Below are 20,676 nucleotides of genomic sequence, written 5' to 3'. Positions count from 1 at the left end.
ATAAAATTTAACAGTTCCTGTGGTTCTAGAAAATGATGCTCTCTCATCCTCATTTTCTAGAACAACGGAACTGTTAAATCCATATCCATACTATTTACGAGAACTATATTTACCAACTATTAATATTATAAATGCAAATGTGTGTCTGTCTATCTGTATGTAGCTTTTCACGGCTCAACAGTTTAACCGATTTTGATGAAATTTGGTACAGAGTTAGCTTACATCCCGGGGAAGGACATAGTCTACTTTTTATACCGGAAAATCAAAGAGTTCCCACGGGATTTTTGAAAAACCTAAATCCACGCGGACGAAGTCGCGGGCATCATATAGTTATTTATATATCATGACTTAAGAATAGTTTTATTAAAACATATCAAAATTTTAAAACACAGCGAAAAGTTTATCGCAAAGTCTCATAAATCACAGTTTTATTGACTCCCCATTGCATGCCATCGTTCACAACCTCATATATTACGACCTTGGTTGTTTTTTTTGTAAATAAATAACCACAACACAAGCACTCTTTGTCACGAAGTAGGTTAACACGTCTGCAGTTAATCGTGATAACGAGAAATCTTGGATCTCCATTGCTTGCTGAATCGAGGTTGTGCAGACATAAAACGAAATGTATGTAATATTTTTCTTGTTATTTTTTAACTTCATAGTTCAAACTAATCGCTTTATAAGGCCATTTATTGAGCTTATAAGTTTTTTACTACAAGTACTTATTGTAAATAGTAAATATGTTTATGAGGTACCTAAGTAGTAATATTTTTCCATACGCAATTGACACTATGGAAAATTTTGAAGAGAGATGTGTTTTTAGTTTAAACGACGCGCGACGACGTTGATAAGTAGGTAGGTACAGTACGCGGCCGAAAGTGATGAACATCGACCTTTAGAATGACATTTCATCTTTGTAGAGCGTTGTCTCTGTCACTCATACCCATATGACGCTTTGTCGGTGTAAACGACCGAGACAGTGCTCTACAAATCTGCTGTCTCCTTCTTAAGATCGATGTTCATCACTTTTGGCCGCGTACTGTACATGCTTTTAAACAAGTCAAAGTCATAGATTTGTATTTAAAGGAGATTGCCCATTTTCTTAGGAGCTTTGGGCCCCCCCTAATATAATTGTTGTGTCACCATGGTTTTAATTTTATTTTGTAGACAAATAATTAACTCTTTATATTCTGCAAACGATTTCTATTTATTCACCCAGGTTATAAAGAAATCTTATTTTTTATATTGCTGATATTGAGGTTATATTTAATTAATACTTCTTCAAAATAAATGCATGTCTACGATTCTAACTGTAATTGTGGATATTTTCAATAATAGAGTGAAAAAAAGTCGTAATAAAACATAATCCAAAAAAAATAACACATTTTTTAAAAATTTAATTTAAGTTTTGACACGATGCCACAAAAGAGGGCCCGTTCACGGGCGATCTCCTTTCTGAGCTGGTGTAACTTTAAAACTACACATTTTTAAAGAGAAATCAATCAGTTTTCAGAACGTTTCTGCAAATATTGAGTTTAATTGGTCAATGGGGCCGATTCTCTTGTACACAATCTCTAAACTAACCTAAATTAACAAGTCTAAATCTAGTGCCATCCTTTTTTCGCAAGCAACATTATGAAAGGGATAGCAATCGATTTAGACGTGACACGTTTTAGTTTAGTTTAGAGATTGTGTACAGCGGAATTAGCCACAATATCCAAATAAAAACCAACCCAAAGTTAAATATTGAGCTAACAAACTTAGATTTTTTTTTTTAAATACCTCCGAATGCCCCGAATAGGAGGCCGAAGTCTAGAATATCCTGACTAAGAATAATCAAACTTCAGATTAAATAAACAATAAACATGCCACACAAAAGAAAAAAAACCATAAAATAAATTTATTAAACGCCTGTGTACCGAAATAATGTAAAACAGTTGTTGTAAGCGAATCGCGTGTGCATGCAAGTGCTAGATACCTATGCATGTTTACATTGTTTTATGAGCAAGCATAAATTGCGTCTTAAACATTTTACGATGGAATATAAAATATAAATTGTGCAATACATTACCTGCAGTACGCGACAGGTCAAGATGGCAATCGGTGTTTGAGGCGGGGGGACACCCTGTATACCCGCGCGTCACTCGTGCTCCGTCCGCACCGGGTTATCGCCCGGGCTGTGTTGGTGTGCGGGGCGTTCCCTCCCCGATTGCCACCTGACCTTACTATATACAGTCACACTCGCGCACTGAGGGTTCCGTACTACTTTAGACATTGTAACGTTATGTTAATGTTTCAATTATGGAAATAGTGCTGAGTGCTGATAGACGTGTAATCAAGTGCATAAGTACTAAGTATACTTAATATGTGTAACATTGACCATAGTAGAAAATATGTCATCATCATAATCAACCCATCACCGACTCACTACAGAGTACGGATAGGAGACCTCTCAGTATGAGAAGGGTTTGATCATAGTCTTAGTGGCAGACTTCACACACCTATGAGAACATTATGGAGAACTCTCAGGCATGCTGGTTTTCTCACGATGATTTCATTCACCGTTAAAGCAAGTGATATCTAATTGCTTAAAACGGGATTGAACCTCTGACCTCACGAATTGGAGGCGAAGAACTAGGGTATCAGAAAATATGTTGGTAGGTACTCCGAATTCCGAAAAACGCATCGCGAAAGCAAGCCGCCGTTGCACAACGGACGCGGGCGCAGAGAAAGCGCGTGACGTCACGGCCTCGACACGCTCACCTACTTGCGCCTCGCCTGCACCAACCCACTTCCATACCGGCCCAATGTCGAGCTTTCTATTGACTCTCTGCGACCGTCTATCAATTTGCCGGAGAAACCCCCAGTGAGATGATAACTAAAGATAAGGAGATACCTATTAATAGTGCGAGTTTTGCTTTCATATCAAAGTTTCGTCAAGATTTTTGAAGTATACGCTACCGGACTCTCTACTTTATTTTATTTTTATTGAACCTGAATCATACAAAAAAAATTATTCAATTAATCAAATCCTAGGTGCTAAGTCAGCGAAACGTGCTGCGACTTGCGAGTGTCAAATTACACTGTGAATCCATCATACTGGAAAATTACTGTTTCGTTTGCCTAACATCGGTACGAATAGACATACCTATCCTACATTTTTATCATAGGTATTATTTTCATATAATTAATCCGATTAATTAAAATTGTTCTCTTCAAAAAGGAGTTCTACTTTCACTACCAGCTTCGGGACAGCCGCCCCTTTTATTATTGAGGCAACAGTATGCTTAGTACGAGATTTTGTCTCACCAACGTTGATAGTATTCGAGTGTCGAAACACTTCAGCGTTATAGTAAACTGGATCTTAATCACCTTGTTTTAAAGCTCAAGTTGTCCATACATCTACAGCCAGCACTCCAAGCGGAAACGTTGCGAAATTAAAATCAGTGGTATTTAGAGTAGAGTAGAATAGAATAGAATGTTTTTTTATTCATGTAAACTTTTTACAAGTATTTATGAATAGTCAGGTAGTTTTAATTTACCATTTAGATTTTGACTTCAATTCAAGGATCTTAAGACCCATTTTACTTTGACGTTATTGTGTTTCGACTCTCAAATACTATCAACGTTGACGAGACGTCAAATCTTTATTTGAATAAGGTAAAGAATTAGAAATAAGGTCAAAATATCGACAATTTAAAATAATCGTAAACGAATATGTATCTGCTATTTAGATACATGATACATTTATTATAATCCAGAAATTGGCCAGTAAGCGCTAATCATAAATAGCTGATATAGCTCTTTAATTAAATTGGAATGATTCACTGTTGCGTGATTCGTTATATAAATGTTATAATATTACGTGATAATATCATTGTATTAACGTAAGCTATAACGATCGTTAGAGAACTTATCAGTTGAAGATTAATATTTCTGTTTTCATTGAAAATACCTGACCTACATTAATACTTTTTCTCGTACAGAACAATAGTATGGCAGAGAGATAGACTACAACATTAGATTATACATGTTGTATAAGTAGAAAGTAGAGTATTTTTACTAATACTACAAAACGTGTTTTGAAAAAGTTAACCACATAGGTACGTACAAAAAAAATGAGGCTTACTTGGCACGCAATTAAGGCGTGTGCGTAATCCCAGCAAAATAATTTTGAATTTCTGGATTCGAGTTGGATAGATTTTTAGTGCGTAACGTCGTGTAATTGTGCGTGAAAGTTTTAAATTTGTGCGTCCAACCAATAAGTAGATATTCGAAAAAAACGCGTTCTGCCAGGAATACGTCATCCCAGCTACACAGTTTTTCCAGAAAACTCTTTTATTCAATTATGGCTTGTGACCAGACAATAGGACTGTTTGCTTTTGTTTGTTATAATCCCGTGGGAACTCTTTAATATTTCGGAATAAATGTAACGGGTCACTTATGCAAAAATCACGGCAATCTGTAGCTCTGTTGCGGTGTGATGGAAGGACAAACCAACAAACAAACACACTTTATAATAATGCTGGCATTTATAATATTAGTAGGTATGATTAATAAAGAGCTTAATAATTTTGTGCGCACATGTACCAGAAAAGAAATGGTACAATACCAGTGGCGTGCAGGTCATAGAGGCATAAATGCACTGCTTACCCCAGTTGTATATTTTTCATTATGACCTGCCAGTAAACAGGTTCCTACCTAACTAATGCCTACCCTGGCTTCAAATCCTGTGCACGCCACTGTACAATACTATCAATTTTGGAAGGTTAGCACGATACGGGACGCACGTGCCGCTGCCCGTAGCGCCCCCACCCCAGCCACCCTCACAACGGGCGCTACGGGCAGCGGCACGTGCGTCCCGCAGTCAAAACCGCGGCGCGTGCGCGAACGGACTCCCTTGAAAAAGGACCCCGTATGGGTTCGAAACTAGTCGGGCTAACGTCGACTACACACGTGAGTACAGCCGGGACAGATATTATTTAGGATATATGACACGGTCGCTTTTTTGTGGCTATTCAAACTTTGTCGGTTTATCATTGTATTGCGCATCTTATAGGTTTTTTGATTATATCTCTATAATTTATCTGTGTATTGGGCTATATTTTTGCAGATGGATAAATGAGCTGACGCACTAATTATTGGTAGAAATTTTAATTAGCCAACTCATAAAAAACTCTACCAATTAAATGTCGAAAAATATCGTAGTCCTGTCGTAGTAATTTTCTTCATAATTCAATAAATACTGTAAGGCAACGTGTAGGCATTGTACACGACAGCGGTGCGCGGGGGTGCCGCCAAGCATTTCCCCGTGACCGCCGCAGGCGCGTCCCGGCCCTGCGTCTGCCCCTCAGTACTCCCATGTTCGACAACGTGCACGCACGCAAGACAGCGAGCTCGTTACGAGCCCTGCCGCGTTAACATTATTTACCTCGTGCCTATGTAATTCAAATGATTGTTATTTGCAATATACTTTTATTTTATGTGAGCCAAGCATTTTATTAGCTCATAGTGGCGCCTAAACGTGGAGCACGAGGAAAGAACATTCAATCGGGAGTACATACATACCTACCTTTGTGTGGTTTCGTGGAATCGCGTTCGTTCGATTTTTTCCGTCGCGCTACTTGTGGCCAACGTCAACGGACATTTTGTTACGATCCATGAACACTGCCGTGCTAAAGTGAGGTCAACTCAATAGACGTTTTACGTAACGAACGGGGATACCTATCGCGTCGAGTTAATTACATCGCGTACGAGAGGTCCGTCGCGCTTCTGGGAAGCCAACGGCCATTTTGGGTGATTGTGAAGCGACACATCGCTACCTAACCCTACTACGACGCGATGACGACGCGCAGCAAGACCCGGACGGAGTCGAAAAACGAAGGGATGGCCAGCCCGGATGACCGGGAGCAAGAAGTAGAAGATCTCATCGGAAGCGCGACCCGGGAGTCGCCTTCTGCACTGATGATAACGGAGAGCCAGCTCGCCGCACTCATCCGAGGGATCTCGGGTGGAAATATCAGCACGCCGCCCGCGCCACCGCCATGCGGGACGTTCGCGAAGTGTTCGGCTCGCTTCGCGGGGAGTTTGCCGCGCGATCCCGACGTGCTAGAAGCTTTCATCGATGCAGTCGAGGTGTATAAGGACTGCACTAACGTCTCCGATGAACACGCTCTGCGAGGCCTACCCATGCTTCTCACTGGTGAGGCAGCTGTCTGGTGGCAAGGCGTGAAGGCAACAACAACCACGTGGGCCGCTGCGATAGAGTGTCTACGAGGCATGTTCGGCGCACCACGAGCTCCATACAAGATCTTCCGTGACGTTTTCGCCGCCGAGCAACAGGACAGCGAGCGTGCCGACGTGTTCGTCGCGCGCACTCGTGCGATGCTTTCGAAACTTCCGTACAACCTCGAGGACCACATCCAAGTAGACATGTGTTATGGACTTTTACATAAACGCGTGCGTAAACGGTTGAAGCGTGAGGAATGCGTAAGTACTGAGGGGTTGTTACGTAGGGCTAGGGAAGTCGAAGAAAACATAGAAGAATTAGTAAACGTAAGTAGTAAACCTGTTTCAAAGAACTCTTCTCATAATAATAATATGGAAAGTTTGCCTAGTACTAGTCACGCTGACAAGGTAACTATTAAACCACGGCAAAGTCGCCCCAAGTGCAGCTTTTGTCATATTTTTGGGCATGTAGTGTCAGAATGCCGTAGGTTAAAAGACAAAGAGAAAGAAAAATCTGAATCAAGCTCTAAGAGCGACAATAGTAGTGCGTTGCGGTGTTATGGATGTGGCCAGCTAGGGGTAGTGAGATCTCGGTGCACTACCTGCAGGGCTGCCAGTAACAATAATAAAGCAGGCGATAAACAAGTGGATTTTCACAGCTTTTCAGAAGTCAACGAACCTACTTCTGCACCGGCTCGCCCCGTGGTGCGGGTGAGCGCCGCGGGCCGAGCAGGCGTCGCCATGCTGGATACCGGAGCGACGCACTGCATCGCCAGCCCGGGACTGCATCACATCCTGCTGGATGCAGGGGTGCAGTTCTACGAGTCGCAACGATCAGTGAGACTCGCTGATGGGACTCGCCGGGTGAGTAGAATTTTCACCGGTGACACAGAACTCGAATTGGGAGGCCGCGATTTGCCCATTACCTTTATGGTACTACCTGATGCTGCCGATGCTAGAACTTTACTCGGCCTTGACTTTATTACTCAGGCAGGCATAATAGTTGATGCGCCTCAACAAGTCTGGTACTTTAGTGACTCTCCGAGTACCAAGTATGATTTTGTTACATACCACTTACCATCTAAAAACGATGACCACTCACCATCGCAAAATGATGAACTTCTCGCTTTAAATAATGATCAGTCTGTCTACCTTAGAGATGAAGAGGGTACTAAGCTTACTAGTGACCAGAGGTCCCAGCTGGATCAGCTGCTGTCCAAGTATGCCGACGTGTTCGCAGCTGATGGCCCGCCTACCGAGTACGCTATGCACTGCATTAAGGTGAAGAAGGGTCAACAACCTATTGCGTCACCACCCTATAGAATGTCTGCAGGTAAGAAGGAGATATTAGAAAAGGAGCTGCAAAAGTTACTCGAGCAGGACATAATAGAAGAATGCGAATCACCATGGGCTGCAAACGTTGTTTTAGTAGGAAAGAAAGATGGAGGAGTGCGCTTATGCGTAGACTATAGATTTACTAAAAAGCATGCATTCAAATCATCAAACAACAATATAACATAAAGAAGATAATATTTTATTGTTATATATACAAACTAAAAAAAATAAAAATAAAATAAACTCTAACATAAATTAAATTGACAGTAATAAAACTAGTGTTATAACCATATAACTTTCATAATAAAACTGATTTTAGATCTGTCAATTTAGTGACGACATGGAATCGAACGATCCCTTTAAAGCGCGAATGTGGTCCGATAAAGGCTACGTCATGTCAGACGGCATTCTGTACAGGTGCTCAGCCGACGACGAGGACGTCGAGCAGCCCTGCCTCGTGGTGCCGCAGCACGAGCGCGCGCGCGCCCTCGCCGACCTGCACGACGCACCGACCGCTGGTCACTTTGGTGTCGAGCGCACCTTGGAACGTCTGAGAGCCAGATACTACTGGCCAGGCATGAGAGCCCAGGTAGCTGACTACATCAAGCGATGCGTTCCCTGTCAGAGATATAAAGTGGATACCCGGAAACCAGCTGGCCTAGTACAGACGCCAGCTACGGCGAGAAGGTTCGAAGTCATATCTATCGACTTGTTTGGTCCTCTCCCTGAGACCCAAGAAGGGAATCGCTGGATCTTTATAGTAGAAGATGTATGTAGTCGGTGGGTCGAGCTGTTCGCACTTAAAGCTGCTACGAGCGCAGAGTGTGCTAAAATTCTCATCAACGAAATTTACTTTAGGTACGGGACGAGCCGCCGGGTGATTTCCGATAACGGAGTCCAATTCATCAGTGACGTGATGCAGCAGGCGTGCCACGCCATGGGAGTCACCCAGGCACTCACCCCACTCTATCACCCGCAAAGTAACCCAATTGAGAGGAAGAATCGAGACCTCAAGCCACAGCTCGCTATATTAGTCGGCCGAGATCACACCTCGTGGGATACTCACCTCGCCGCTATCCGCTTTGCGATGAACTCAGCTGTGACTGCCAGTACCGGATTCTCACCTGCTTATCTCACCTTCGGGCGGGAACTCCGAGCTCCTAGCGATGCCACCACCGACGTCCGCGCCATTTTAGAAGAAGACAATTTCGTCCCTAGCTTTACGCCTTACCTGAAAAAGATGGCTAATGTACTAGCCCAAGCCAGAGATGTGCATGAACGCGCGCAAGCGGAATCAAAGAAGTACGCAGATGATGGGCGACGGCCGGCGCCTTTGTATAAGGAGGGTGATTTGGTCCTGCTGAAGACCCACGGCTCCAACGACGCTGCCAGAGGGCAAACGCCGAAACTACTGCCGCGTCGCGACGGCCCGTACCGCGTGCGCCAGGTGTGCGGTCCTGCTACTTTCCAGCTGGAGAAAATCAGCGATCAGGAGGTTATTGGTAAGTACCACTCGTCTGATCTTACTCCCTTCGTTGGTCACATCCAAGCGCCGCTTCAGGAAAAGCGTAAACGGGGCCGACCCCGTAAGTTAGGTGCTAGTCCTATTGGTACCACGCTACCACCAGGACTATAGGGGGGAGATGTAAGGCAACGTGTAGGCATTGTACACGACAGCGGTGCGCGGGGGTGCCGCCAAGCATTTCCCCGTGACCGCCGCAGGCGCGTCCCGGCCCTGCGTCTGCCCCTCAGTACTCCCATGTTCGACAACGTGCACGCACGCAAGACAGCGAGCTCGTTACGAGCCCTGCCGCGTTAACATTATTTACCTCGTGCCTATGTAATTCAAATGATTGTTATTTGCAATATACTTTTATTTTATGTGAGCCAAGCATTTTAGATGTAAGGCAACGTGTAGGCATTGTACACGACAGCGGTGCGCGGGGGTGCCGCCAAGCATTTCCCCGTGACCGCCGCAGGCGCGTCCCGGCCCTGCGTTTGCCCCTCAGTACTCCCATGTTCGACAACGTGCACGCACGCAAGACAGCGAGCTCGTTACGAGCCCTGCCGCGTTAACATTATTTACCTCGTGCCTATGTAATTCAAATGATTGTTATTTGCAATATACTTTTATTTTATGTGAGCCAAGCATTTTATTAGCTCATAGTGGCGCCCAACGTGGGGCACGAGGAAAGAACATTCAATCGGGAGTACATACATACCTACCTTTGTGTGGTTTCGTGGAATCGCGTTCGTTCGATTTTTTCCGTCGCGCTACTTGTGGCCAACGTCAACGGACATTTTGTTACGATCCATGAACACTGCCGTGCTAAAGTGAGGTCAACTCAATAGACGTTTTACGTAACGAACGGGGATACCTATCGCGTCGAGTTAATTACATCGCGTACGAGAGGTCCGTCGCGCTTCTGGGAAGCCAACGGCCATTTTGGGTGATTGTGAAGCGACACATCGCTACCTAACCCTACTACGACGCGATGACGACGCGCAGCAAGACCCGGACGGAGTCGAAAAACGAAGGGATGGCCAGCCCGGATGACCGGGAGCAAGAAGTAGAAGATCTCATCGGAAGCGCGACCCGGGAGTCGCCTTCTGCACTGATGATAACGGAGAGCCAGCTCGCCGCACTCATCCGAGGGATCTCGGGTGGAAATATCAGCACGCCGCCCGCGCCGCCGCCATGCGGGACGTTCGCGAAGTGTTCGGCTCGCTTCGCGGGGAGTTTGCCGCGCGATCCCGACGTGCTAGAAGCGTTCATCGATGCAGTCGAGGTGTATAAGGACTGCACTAACGTCTCCGATGAACACGCTCTGCGAGGCCTACCCATGCTTCTCACTGGTGAGGCAGCTGTCTGGTGGCAAGGCGTGAAGGCAACAACAACCACGTGGGCCGCTGCGATAGAGTGTCTACGAGGCATGTTCGGCGCACCACGAGCTCCATACAAGATCTTCCGTGACGTTTTCGCCGCCGAGCAACAGGACAGCGAGCGTGCCGACGTGTTCGTCGCGCGCACTCGTGCGATGCTTTCGAAACTTCCGTACAACCTCGAGGACCACATCCAAGTAGACATGTGTTATGGACTTTTACATAAACGCGTGCGTAAACGGTTGAAGCGTGAGGAATGCGTAAGTACTGAGGGGTTGTTACGTAGGGCTAGGGAAGTCGAAGAAAACATAGAAGAATTAGTAAACGTAAGTAGTAAACCTGTTTCAAAGAACTCTTCTCATAATAATAATATGGAAAGTTTGCCTAGTACTAGTCACGCTGACAAGGTAACTATTAAACCACGGCAAAGTCGCCCCAAGTGCAGCTTTTGTCATATTTTTAGGCATGTAGTGTCAGAATGCCGTAGGTTAAAAGACAAAGAGAAAGAAAAATCTGAATCAAGCTCTAAGAGCGACAATAGTAGTGCGTTGCGGTGTTATGGATGTGGCCAGCTAGGGGTAGTGAGATCTCGGTGCACTACCTGCAGGGCTGCCAGTAACAATAATAAAGCAGGCGATAAACAAGTGGATTTTCACAGCTTTTCAGAAGTCAACGAACCTACTTCTGCACCGGCTCGCCCCGTGGTGCGGGTGAGCGCCGCGGGCCGAGCAGGCGTCGCCATGCTGGATACCGGAGCGACGCACTGCATCGCCAGCCCGGGACTGCATCACATCCTGCTGGATGCAGGGGTGCAGTTCTACGAGTCGCAACGATCAGTGAGACTCGCTGATGGGACTCGCCGGGTGAGTAGAATTTTCACCGGTGACACAGAACTCGAATTGGGAGGCCGCGATTTGCCCATTACCTTTATGGTACTACCTGATGCTGCCGATGCTAGAACTTTACTCGGCCTTGACTTTATTACTCAGGCAGGCATAATAGTTGATGCGCCTCAACAAGTCTGGTACTTTAGTGACTCTCCGAGTACCAAGTATGATTTTGTTACATACCGCTTACCATCTAAAAACGATGACCACTCACCATCGCAAAATGATGAACTTCTCGCTTTAAATAATGATCAGTCTGTCTACCTTAGAGATGAAGAGGGTACTAAGCTTACTAGTGACCAGAGGTCCCAGCTGGATCAGCTGCTGTCCAAGTATGCCGACGTGTTTGCAGCTGACGGCCCGCCTACCGAGTACGCTATGCACTGCATTAAGGTGAAGAAGGGTCAACAACCTATTGCGTCACCACCCTACAGAATGTCTGCAGGTAAGAAGGAGATATTAGAAAAGGAGCTGCAAAAGTTACTCGAGCAGGACATAATAGAAGAATGCGAATCACCATGGGCTGCAAACGTTGTTTTAGTAGGAAAGAAAGATGGAGGAGTGCGCTTATGCGTAGACTATAGGAAGCTTAATTCAGTCACCGAACCCGACCGGTATCCACTTCCTCGGATGGAAGATATCCTTCACGAGGCAAAGGCGAGCAACTACATGTCAACTCTTGACCTTCGCTCGGGATACTTTCAGGCTTTAGTACAGCCTGAAGATCGGGATAAGACTGCGTTTGTCACGCCGTTAGGGACTTATAGGTTCAAACGAATGCCGATGGGTCTGAGGAACTCGGGCGCTACCTTTCAAAGGTTGATGGACCGTTTTAAATCCAACCTACAGGATATCAATATATGGGCTTACCTTGATGATTTGTGCTTACTTTCAGACTCATACGAGAAGCACCTGGAAGACCTGGAGGCTGTTTTTCAACGCCTGCGGATGTTCAAGCTGCGCGTCCATCGAGGGAAAAGCTGTTTCGCTAGAGACTCCATAAGATTTTTGGGGCATGTGATAGTGCCAGGCGGCTTGTCCACGGACTGCCAGAAAGTGACCGCCATCGCAGCCATGACCCCACCACTAAATCTTAAGCATCTCAAGAGCTTCATTCAAGCCGCAAGTTGGTTCCGGCGTTTCATCCCTAACTTTGCTGCTACAGCAAAACCGCTGACGGATCTGCTGAAGAAGGCCAGCACCTGGCGATGGGAGCAACACCAGCAAGATGCATTCGAACAGTTAAAGGTAAAACTTACATCTGCACCTATATTACGACAAGCTGATGGCACAAAACCCTACTCGCTGTACACTGATAGTAGTGGCTACGCCCTCGGGGCTGCTTTGATGCAAGGGGAGGGGCCTGACGAACGTCCAATCGAATACGCCAGCCGCATACTCAATAGCGCCGAGAAAAACTACACGACGACGGAGAGAGAAGCGCTCGCGGTCGTATGGGCGGTGCAGAAATTTAGAGGATATATAGAAGGATCGACAGTACGTGTGATGACCGACCACCAACCGCTGAAATGGCTCATGAGCTTGAAATCGCCGAGTGGTCGTCTAGCACGCTGGGCGCTGTCGCTACAAGAGTATAATCTTGAGATAAATTATACACCAGGTAAAAAGAACGTTATCGCCGATGCACTATCGCGTCCATCGTGCGCTAACGATGATGCGTGCGATTTCTGTTATACTATCGTGGATATGCCCACGCGAAACCCGGCAGATATCAGAGAGAACCAGATGAAAGATCTTGAAGTCAAGAAAGTTATAGACGACATGGAATCGAACGATCCCTTTAAAGCGCGAATGTGGTCCGATAAAGGCTACGTCATGTCAGACGGCATTCTGTACAGGTGCTCAGCCGACGACGAGGACGTCGAGCAGCCCTGCCTCGTGGTGCCGCAGCACGAGCGCGCGCGCGCCCTCGCCGACCTGCACGACGCACCGACCGCTGGTCACTTTGGTGTCGAGCGCACCTTGGAACGTCTGAGAGCCAGATACTACTGGCCAGGCATGAGAGCCCAGGTAGCTGACTACATCAAGCGATGCGTTCCCTGTCAGAGATATAAAGTGGATACCCGGAAACCAGCTGGCCTAGTACAGACGCCAGCTACGGCGAGAAGGTTCGAAGTCATATCTATCGACTTGTTTGGTCCTCTCCCTGAGACCCAAGAAGGGAATCGCTGGATCTTTATAGTAGAAGATGTATGTAGTCGGTGGGTCGAGCTGTTCGCACTTAAAGCTGCTACGAGCGCAGAGTGTGCTAAAATTCTCATCAACGAAATTTACTTTAGGTACGGGACGAGCCGCCGGGTGATTTCCGATAACGGAGTCCAATTCATCAGTGACGTGATGCAGCAGGCGTGCCACGCCATGGGAGTCACCCAGGCACTCACCCCACTCTATCACCCGCAAAGTAACCCAATTGAGAGGAAGAATCGAGACCTCAAGCCACAGCTCGCTATATTAGTCGGCCGAGATCACACCTCGTGGGATACTCACCTCGCCGCTATCCGCTTTGCGATGAACTCAGCTGTGACTGCCAGTACCGGATTCTCACCTGCTTATCTCACCTTCGGGCGGGAACTCCGAGCTCCTAGCGATGCCACCACCGACGTCCGCGCCATTTTAGAAGAAGACAATTTCGTCCCTAGCTTTACGCCTTACCTGAAAAAGATGGCTAATGTACTAGCCCAAGCCAGAGATGTGCATGAACGCGCGCAAGCGGAATCAAAGAAGTACGCAGATGATGGGCGACGGCCGGCGCCTTTGTATAAGGAGGGTGATTTGGTCCTGCTGAAGACCCACGGCTCCAACGACGCTGCCAGAGGGCAAACGCCGAAACTACTGCCGCGTCGCGACGGCCCGTACCGCGTGCGCCAGGTGTGCGGTCCTGCTACTTTCTAGCTGGAGAAAATCAGCGATCAGGAGGTTATTGGTAAGTACCACTCGTCTGATCTTACTCCCTTCGTTGGTCACATCCAAGCGCCGCTTCAGGAAAAGCGTAAACGGGGCCGACCCCGTAAGTTAGGTGCTAGTCCTATTGGTACCACGCTACCACCAGGACTATAGGGGGGAGATGTAAGGCAACGTGTAGGCATTGTACACGACAGCGGTGCGCGGGGGTGCCGCCAAGCATTTCCCCGTGACCGCCGCAGGCGCGTCCCGGCCCTGCGTTTGCCCCTCAGTACTCCCATGTTCGACAACGTGCACGCACGCAAGACAGCGAGCTCGTTACGAGCCCTGCCGCGTTAACATTATTTACCTCGTGCCTATGTAATTCAAATGATTGTTATTTGCAATATACTTTTATTTTATGTGAGCCAAGCATTTTATTAGCTCATAGTGTACTTTTATTTTATGTGAGCCAAGCATTTTATTAGCTCATAATACTTAAAATACTCCAATGAAACTTGATAAGATACTGTGGGCCGTTACAAGGCACAAATCAACGGTAGAAGTTTATCTTTAGAGGTCATATTTAAAGTACTAGGACCTAATAACGTTATTTTATTTTTTTATTATAAGTACTGAACGGATTTTTTTTATAAATTCTGTTTTTACAAACATTACGCACGAATTCATAGCAACATGTGTAAAAAAAATCACATCTATACGTTAAACCGTTTAAGAGATATAAGAAATGGTTAAACGACATCCCAGCAAAAAACTGAATATCTTCGAAGTGTTATGACGCACAAATTTAATTTTAGCACGCACATTTACCTCTTAAAACGCACTAATTCATGGACCTATTTTTTTCTCGTACGTAAATTGGGAAAAAAATGTGTAGCTGAGATGACGTATTCCTGGCAAAACGCGTTTTTTTCGAATATCTACTTATTGGTTGGACGCACAAATTTAAAACTTTCACGCACAATTACACGACGTTACGCACTAAAAATTTATCCAACTCAAATCCAGAAATTCAACATTATTTTGCTGGGATTACGCACACAATTAAGGCGCAAGATGTTGATGGTTTAAAAGAAGGCCTTCAAAAGAAGAAGAATATTTATCGTGCAACTGCACGAACAACAAAAAACAAAAAAACAAACAACAACAGTTATTACTATGTAATGAATAAAATATTATCAAAAATATCTATGAAAAATATACGTAGAAATATTTGAAAGAGTTTTACTCAAATAAACCTTTACATGTGCTTTTGAATCGTCACTGAATTTGCCACTGCTTCAACAAAAATAAAAACAAATAAACACAAAAAATTACTACAGAAGCCACAACTCAGTTGGGAAAGTTAAGTAGATAACTGATAAGATTTATGGAATGCGATTTCGTTCAAAACTCTATTTCTCAGCGATCTCATTCACTTTTCGCATAAGATATTCAATTTTATTAGTCATGGGATCGCAGATCGTCGCCCACATCGTAACACCGACGTTCTCGCCTCATTGCATCGAGCCTTCGGACCAAACAGAGGATGTGCTTTTACGAGGAGCTATAAACTTTTATGGCTCATTACGATAATGTTAGAGTAAAATCCATCGAGACTCGAGAGCAATCGAAAGAGTCCGTTTTACAGTCTGCATGAAGAAATTCATATCCACAGTATATAATAATACGTCATATTACTAAGAAGCAGGTATGGCCGTATCAATTTCAATAAACTGCATATAAATTACAACATCTACTAAAATAAATAAAGTTTATATGTTAGTTACCTATAATATGTATTGGTGCATCGTTATCCGATTGAGTTCAAACTTAATGCAGTGGTAGTTGACATTTGTGTGAAGGTCTCTGACGTAGTATCAATCCATCAACATACTATCTGCTATCAGGTAACGCACATCAAGTGTGATTGTGGACAAACCTGTGTCTGCTATTAATAAAAAAAAGTACCTACTAGGTGACGCGGAAGTGGCATTTGAAGTTGGAACGCATACGTAATGTATAGTCCGCGACAGGTCGAGATGGCAATCGGGGTATGAGGTGGAGGGACGCCCCGCACACTCACATGGCGTCTCGACCTGTCGCGTGCCAATCTTTACTACCTAGTTTCTAATAAAATTAAATAAGTTTGATCAAAACACAAAACGATTTTTTCTTTCCAATCCTATATTATCAAAGGAAATAAAGACCATTGTAACACTGCACAGATTTATATGAAAGCAATTTATCATGAAAATTCGAAAGTTTACATAGTGTCGTTTGATTTGATGAAGTAACGCAGCCAGCTTGGCGCGACATATACGAAAGAATGCAATCTAAATGCAATGCTCGAATACGTATTGTGTTTCTAAAACATTAGGAATTGTCGACGCGGAAATAGAATTTACGAGTGGCACGACCCTAGCGTGGTCGGTGATATATTCGGCGAGGTCACCGCCGGTTTATTGCGTCATTGATGGACTAACGATCTTGTTATCATGATTTTACTAAGGCGTAATGGTCCTAGGAGGTGAGTTCGATAACCGAGCGAGGTGGGAATAAGTCAATTGTGTTGTTTGCCGTAATTAGAGAGTACGGCCCAGCGGACGCGCGGACTTCATGAATTATTGAAAGCGTCGTGTGTATTCCGGCCTCGGGTGACGACGAGCAAATTGTTATCATTCCCACGGGATGTAAGTCCCTCGATAGTTAACTTATTTACATAATATCAATTCCATAGTCCATGCTACTGTTATATTTTTAAGTTTTATAATAATTACTAGGTTTTTAAAAATCCCGCGGGAACTTTTTGATTTTCCGGGACAAAAAATAGCGTATATTAATCTCCAGATATTTAACCTATACCCATGCAAAAAATCACTTCGGTCCGTTGCTCCGTTGTGACGTTTTTGAACGTCAAACCAACAAACAAATACACTTTTGCATTTATAATAAGGATACTAACAAATTTAATTACTGTCAGCTGGTATCAGTTACAAACTGCAAACTGCATAAAACATAATGAATATGAACAAAGTCTAGAGAGAAATATAATAAAAAGGAGGGAATTTTAATTTTCTAAGAGCGCTGTCGCCCTTCATATTCATACCCGGCAAGCGCAAATTTCATTATATAAATTAAAAAAGTTAAATAACTTGCCGCGAATCTCTTTACATTACATTACGTATGCAGCGCTCTAGAGAAATTTCAAGGTCTAGATGTCTCAACTTCAAGTATCACTTTCATTTTATTGTCTACACCACACAACTCCTTATTCTTACTAAATAATTTTAAAATATATCAAACATTCTGTATTGGAAGTGTAAATGTTGACGGGATAATGTTTGGACTAGAACAAAATCTGTAACCTCCACGCTAGATATCGTCGAAAACTACCAATATATTTCTGATATTCGCAAGGGAGTGCTTTAATAATACGATTTCTAGATTCGCTCAGAATGTGAATGCCGATATTCCCACCAGAAGACAGTTTCTGTGCTCACAACGTCTTATACCACAGCTAGTGACGATGGAAAGGAGATGAAAAGATTGGAAAATTCAGTGAAGGAATCACGTCCCAATTTTATTGGCGCATTCACAGTGTATGCTGCTGAAATCCCGGGAATAGTTTATCTGAATTTTCACCTATATTTTTATGAAAAAGAAGTGAGTCGAGGAGAGTATATTTTATCAAGTTCTTTTACTAAATATTGAAAAAATATGTGACGAAATCTGACGAGAGAAAGAACTGATGTTGTAATCATCCACAGTCTTTTTAAAGACAGCCACTGTGAATTGTGATACATCAAATACTATGAATAAGGGTGGAAAATAGAAAATCATGTCTTCAGAGAAAACTATTGAAAATGAATTCTAATGTACTAAATCTGTATGAAAATCTGAGATAACTTTAATACCTCATATAATCAGTTTGATTTAATAACTGATACGAGTTTCAATTTAATATGTATCATACGCTCTGATAGACAGCTCTCCAAAATGGCAATACTTAATCATAAGATGGCAACCAGTTACACGCTTGACACGACTTCGTTATATATTACGAAAGATTTGTATGAAATTACACGATTAAACGTAAGCTGATTATTTTGCCGATAATAGCATTGTGACATGAAAGATTTAAAGAGCACCATATTGTGTCAAGATGATTAAGAAAGAGCTGTATGAAGCAACCATTTACGGCTTCTTGCAAAAGAAGATTGACATCTCCATAGAATTTAAGGCGTCCATATGACATTTTGCATATTATGTTCCTTATGCATCTCATAAATCCCACTTTTAGGTATTGGTAAAAAATATATATATACTACAGAAACACTATAACAATTTTATCCAGTAAAACATCCAGTTTGTCTACGTGAAAAATATGGATCATGGATTCATATTTTTCACAAAATAAAATTTTAAGAGGTTAAGTTTTTTTTAATATCCCTTGCGCACTTATAGATTTTCTAGGATAAAAATATTTAAAGCCCGTCTCCAGGCTGCAAGCTAAACCTGTACCAAATTTTGTAAAGATTGGGTTACCATTAAAGAGCGACAGACAGAAAGAAATAGTTTTTCTGAAATAATAGTGGTATGATGGAAGTACTAACTACTCTACTAATAAGTCAATTGCTGTTTGGTATCTTATTGGGATTAAGTAGGTTTTTTTAAAGAAGCCATAAATAGTGAAATAGCAGATATATTGAGATTTTTATTTTGAGTAGAATATTTAAAAACCTGCTTTAATTATTAGCAAGTACCAGATATGGGTATTATTCGTCAGAATCCCAGCTGTTACAGACATAATATTAGTATTAAAATATTTTTTCTAGGTTCCTCTAACTCTAAAACTTCAATGTCAGAACTTTTAGTATAAAGACAAGTTTCAATTGCGTCGCTAACTTAGACTGTTTCTATAATGGTTTTATTCTTATTTTATGTAACAGTATTCATACTCATACGAGTGTTCAGCATTTTTATGTCCTTCAGTATTTTCCTATTCAGTTCTACGTTCTTAAGAATAAATATTTGAACGTTATAGCGATGAGATACGAGGTACAACGCATACAGAAAATGCTTTCAAATCGACTGATTTGTTATTATTGTAGAATGGGCCAATACTCGGTGCATTGAGATTTGTTATTGAAGTTAAATAAAAGAATATTGCAACGATTGCTAAGTACTTAATAATATTTAGAAAAACAACAACACGGAGACAATAGAAAGCTAAAAAGATTTAGCGATCCCGAGTGGGGGCTCCAGCGGTTTATTACGACCTTGGAAAGAGGACAGCTTGCTATGGCACAAGTAGCCATAGGTACATCATAGCGTGGAAGTGCATACAGACATGGAGCAATTTCCTCCGGGACAAGCATAATGGGTGTCTCGTAAGAGAGGCACTGATGCGATCTTAAGAGATCTCGAAGCCTCCGTATATGCGCTGGGACAACCGAGGTGGGTATTAGTAGGTAAATATCCCACGTAACTCTACCCTTCTCATTCTGTCAGGAGAACCATGTTTACTAGCGGGCAGGCGATGGGTTGATGATTATGATCTTACGTAGCCTGATGTTTTCCACAGGTCTTCCGTTATCATAAAAAAAATTTCAACCGCTTACAAAAAAAAGCATACCAAATATTACATTTGCTAGCTGCTGGACTGTCACAATATGAATAAACGTATCAAAATCCTCATAACAGTAATGAGTAAGTGCATTAGTCACGCGCACTAAATCTGCACTCGGCTTTAATTGCTTGAACTTATCTTGATGGTGTCCTTTGTACCTTTTTATGGTGGTCGTAAATAACCGCCTACTCCACCCGAGGTGTTAAATTTATTATCTGTATATTTAATTACCAATCTAATACAGTACACGGCAACCCACCGCGGAGTCTTAAATTATTATTCGCAAGTTTTGATTAAAAACGTAAGGCAATAAATTCAGTACCAATTGGCAGAGTAAGTGATGAAAATTCTAAATAAATATTTGAAAAGAGTGTCAATATTAATACTACATCATCATCATCATCATGATCAACCCATAGCCATCACTACAGAGTACGGGTCTCCTCTCAGTATGAGCCATAGCCTAGTTTGGACATAGCCGAGGCATTGGAACTGGCCAAGTGCGGATTGGCAGACTTTACACACCTTTGAAAATATTATGGAGAACTCTCAGGCATGCAGGTTTCCTCACGATGTTTTCCTTCACCGAGCTAATGATATTTAATTTAGAGGTGCCTACCCGGGCTTGAACCCCGAACCTCCCAAATAGGAGGCGGACGTCGTAACCACTAAGCTATCACGGCTTATAATGTAGCACTGTTGGATAGGGGGGCCAAAATGACGCATGGTCCTTTATATTTAAAACTCATGTTGATGTAACTAAAGTGCTATTTCAACTTTGTTTGGAATTTTATAATTTCTAAATGT

At 43.3% G+C, this 20,676-nt stretch overlaps 2 protein-coding genes across 4 annotated transcripts in view; one reads left to right on the top strand and one right to left on the bottom strand.

The window, feature by feature from the left end:
* The window catches only part of EcR (Ecdysone receptor), a 315,697-nt gene that overhangs the window by 166,523 nt on the left and 128,498 nt on the right, over positions 1-20,676 (bottom strand). The gene's annotated exons all lie outside the window — the stretch shown is intronic.
* LOC117996427 (uncharacterized) lies at positions 5,845-7,752 on the top strand. Its single transcript, XM_034984487.1, has one exon. It carries the CDS (start codon positions 5,845-5,847, stop codon positions 7,750-7,752), a length of 1,908 nt encoding a protein of 635 aa, XP_034840378.1.

This window comes from Maniola hyperantus, chromosome 3 (genome assembly GCF_902806685.2).
Source record: "Maniola hyperantus chromosome 3, iAphHyp1.2, whole genome shotgun sequence".
NCBI classification, from domain to species: Eukaryota; Metazoa; Arthropoda; class Insecta; order Lepidoptera; family Nymphalidae; genus Maniola; species Maniola hyperantus.
Note: the sequence above shows the minus strand (reverse complement) of the source record. Positions and strands in the feature narration are given on the sequence as shown.

Excerpts from the sequence above, each read along its gene's own strand:
- LOC117996427 (XM_034984487.1), top strand. The coding sequence starts at position 5,845 with ATGACGACGCGCAGCAAGACCCGGACGGAGTCGAAAAACGAAGGGATG.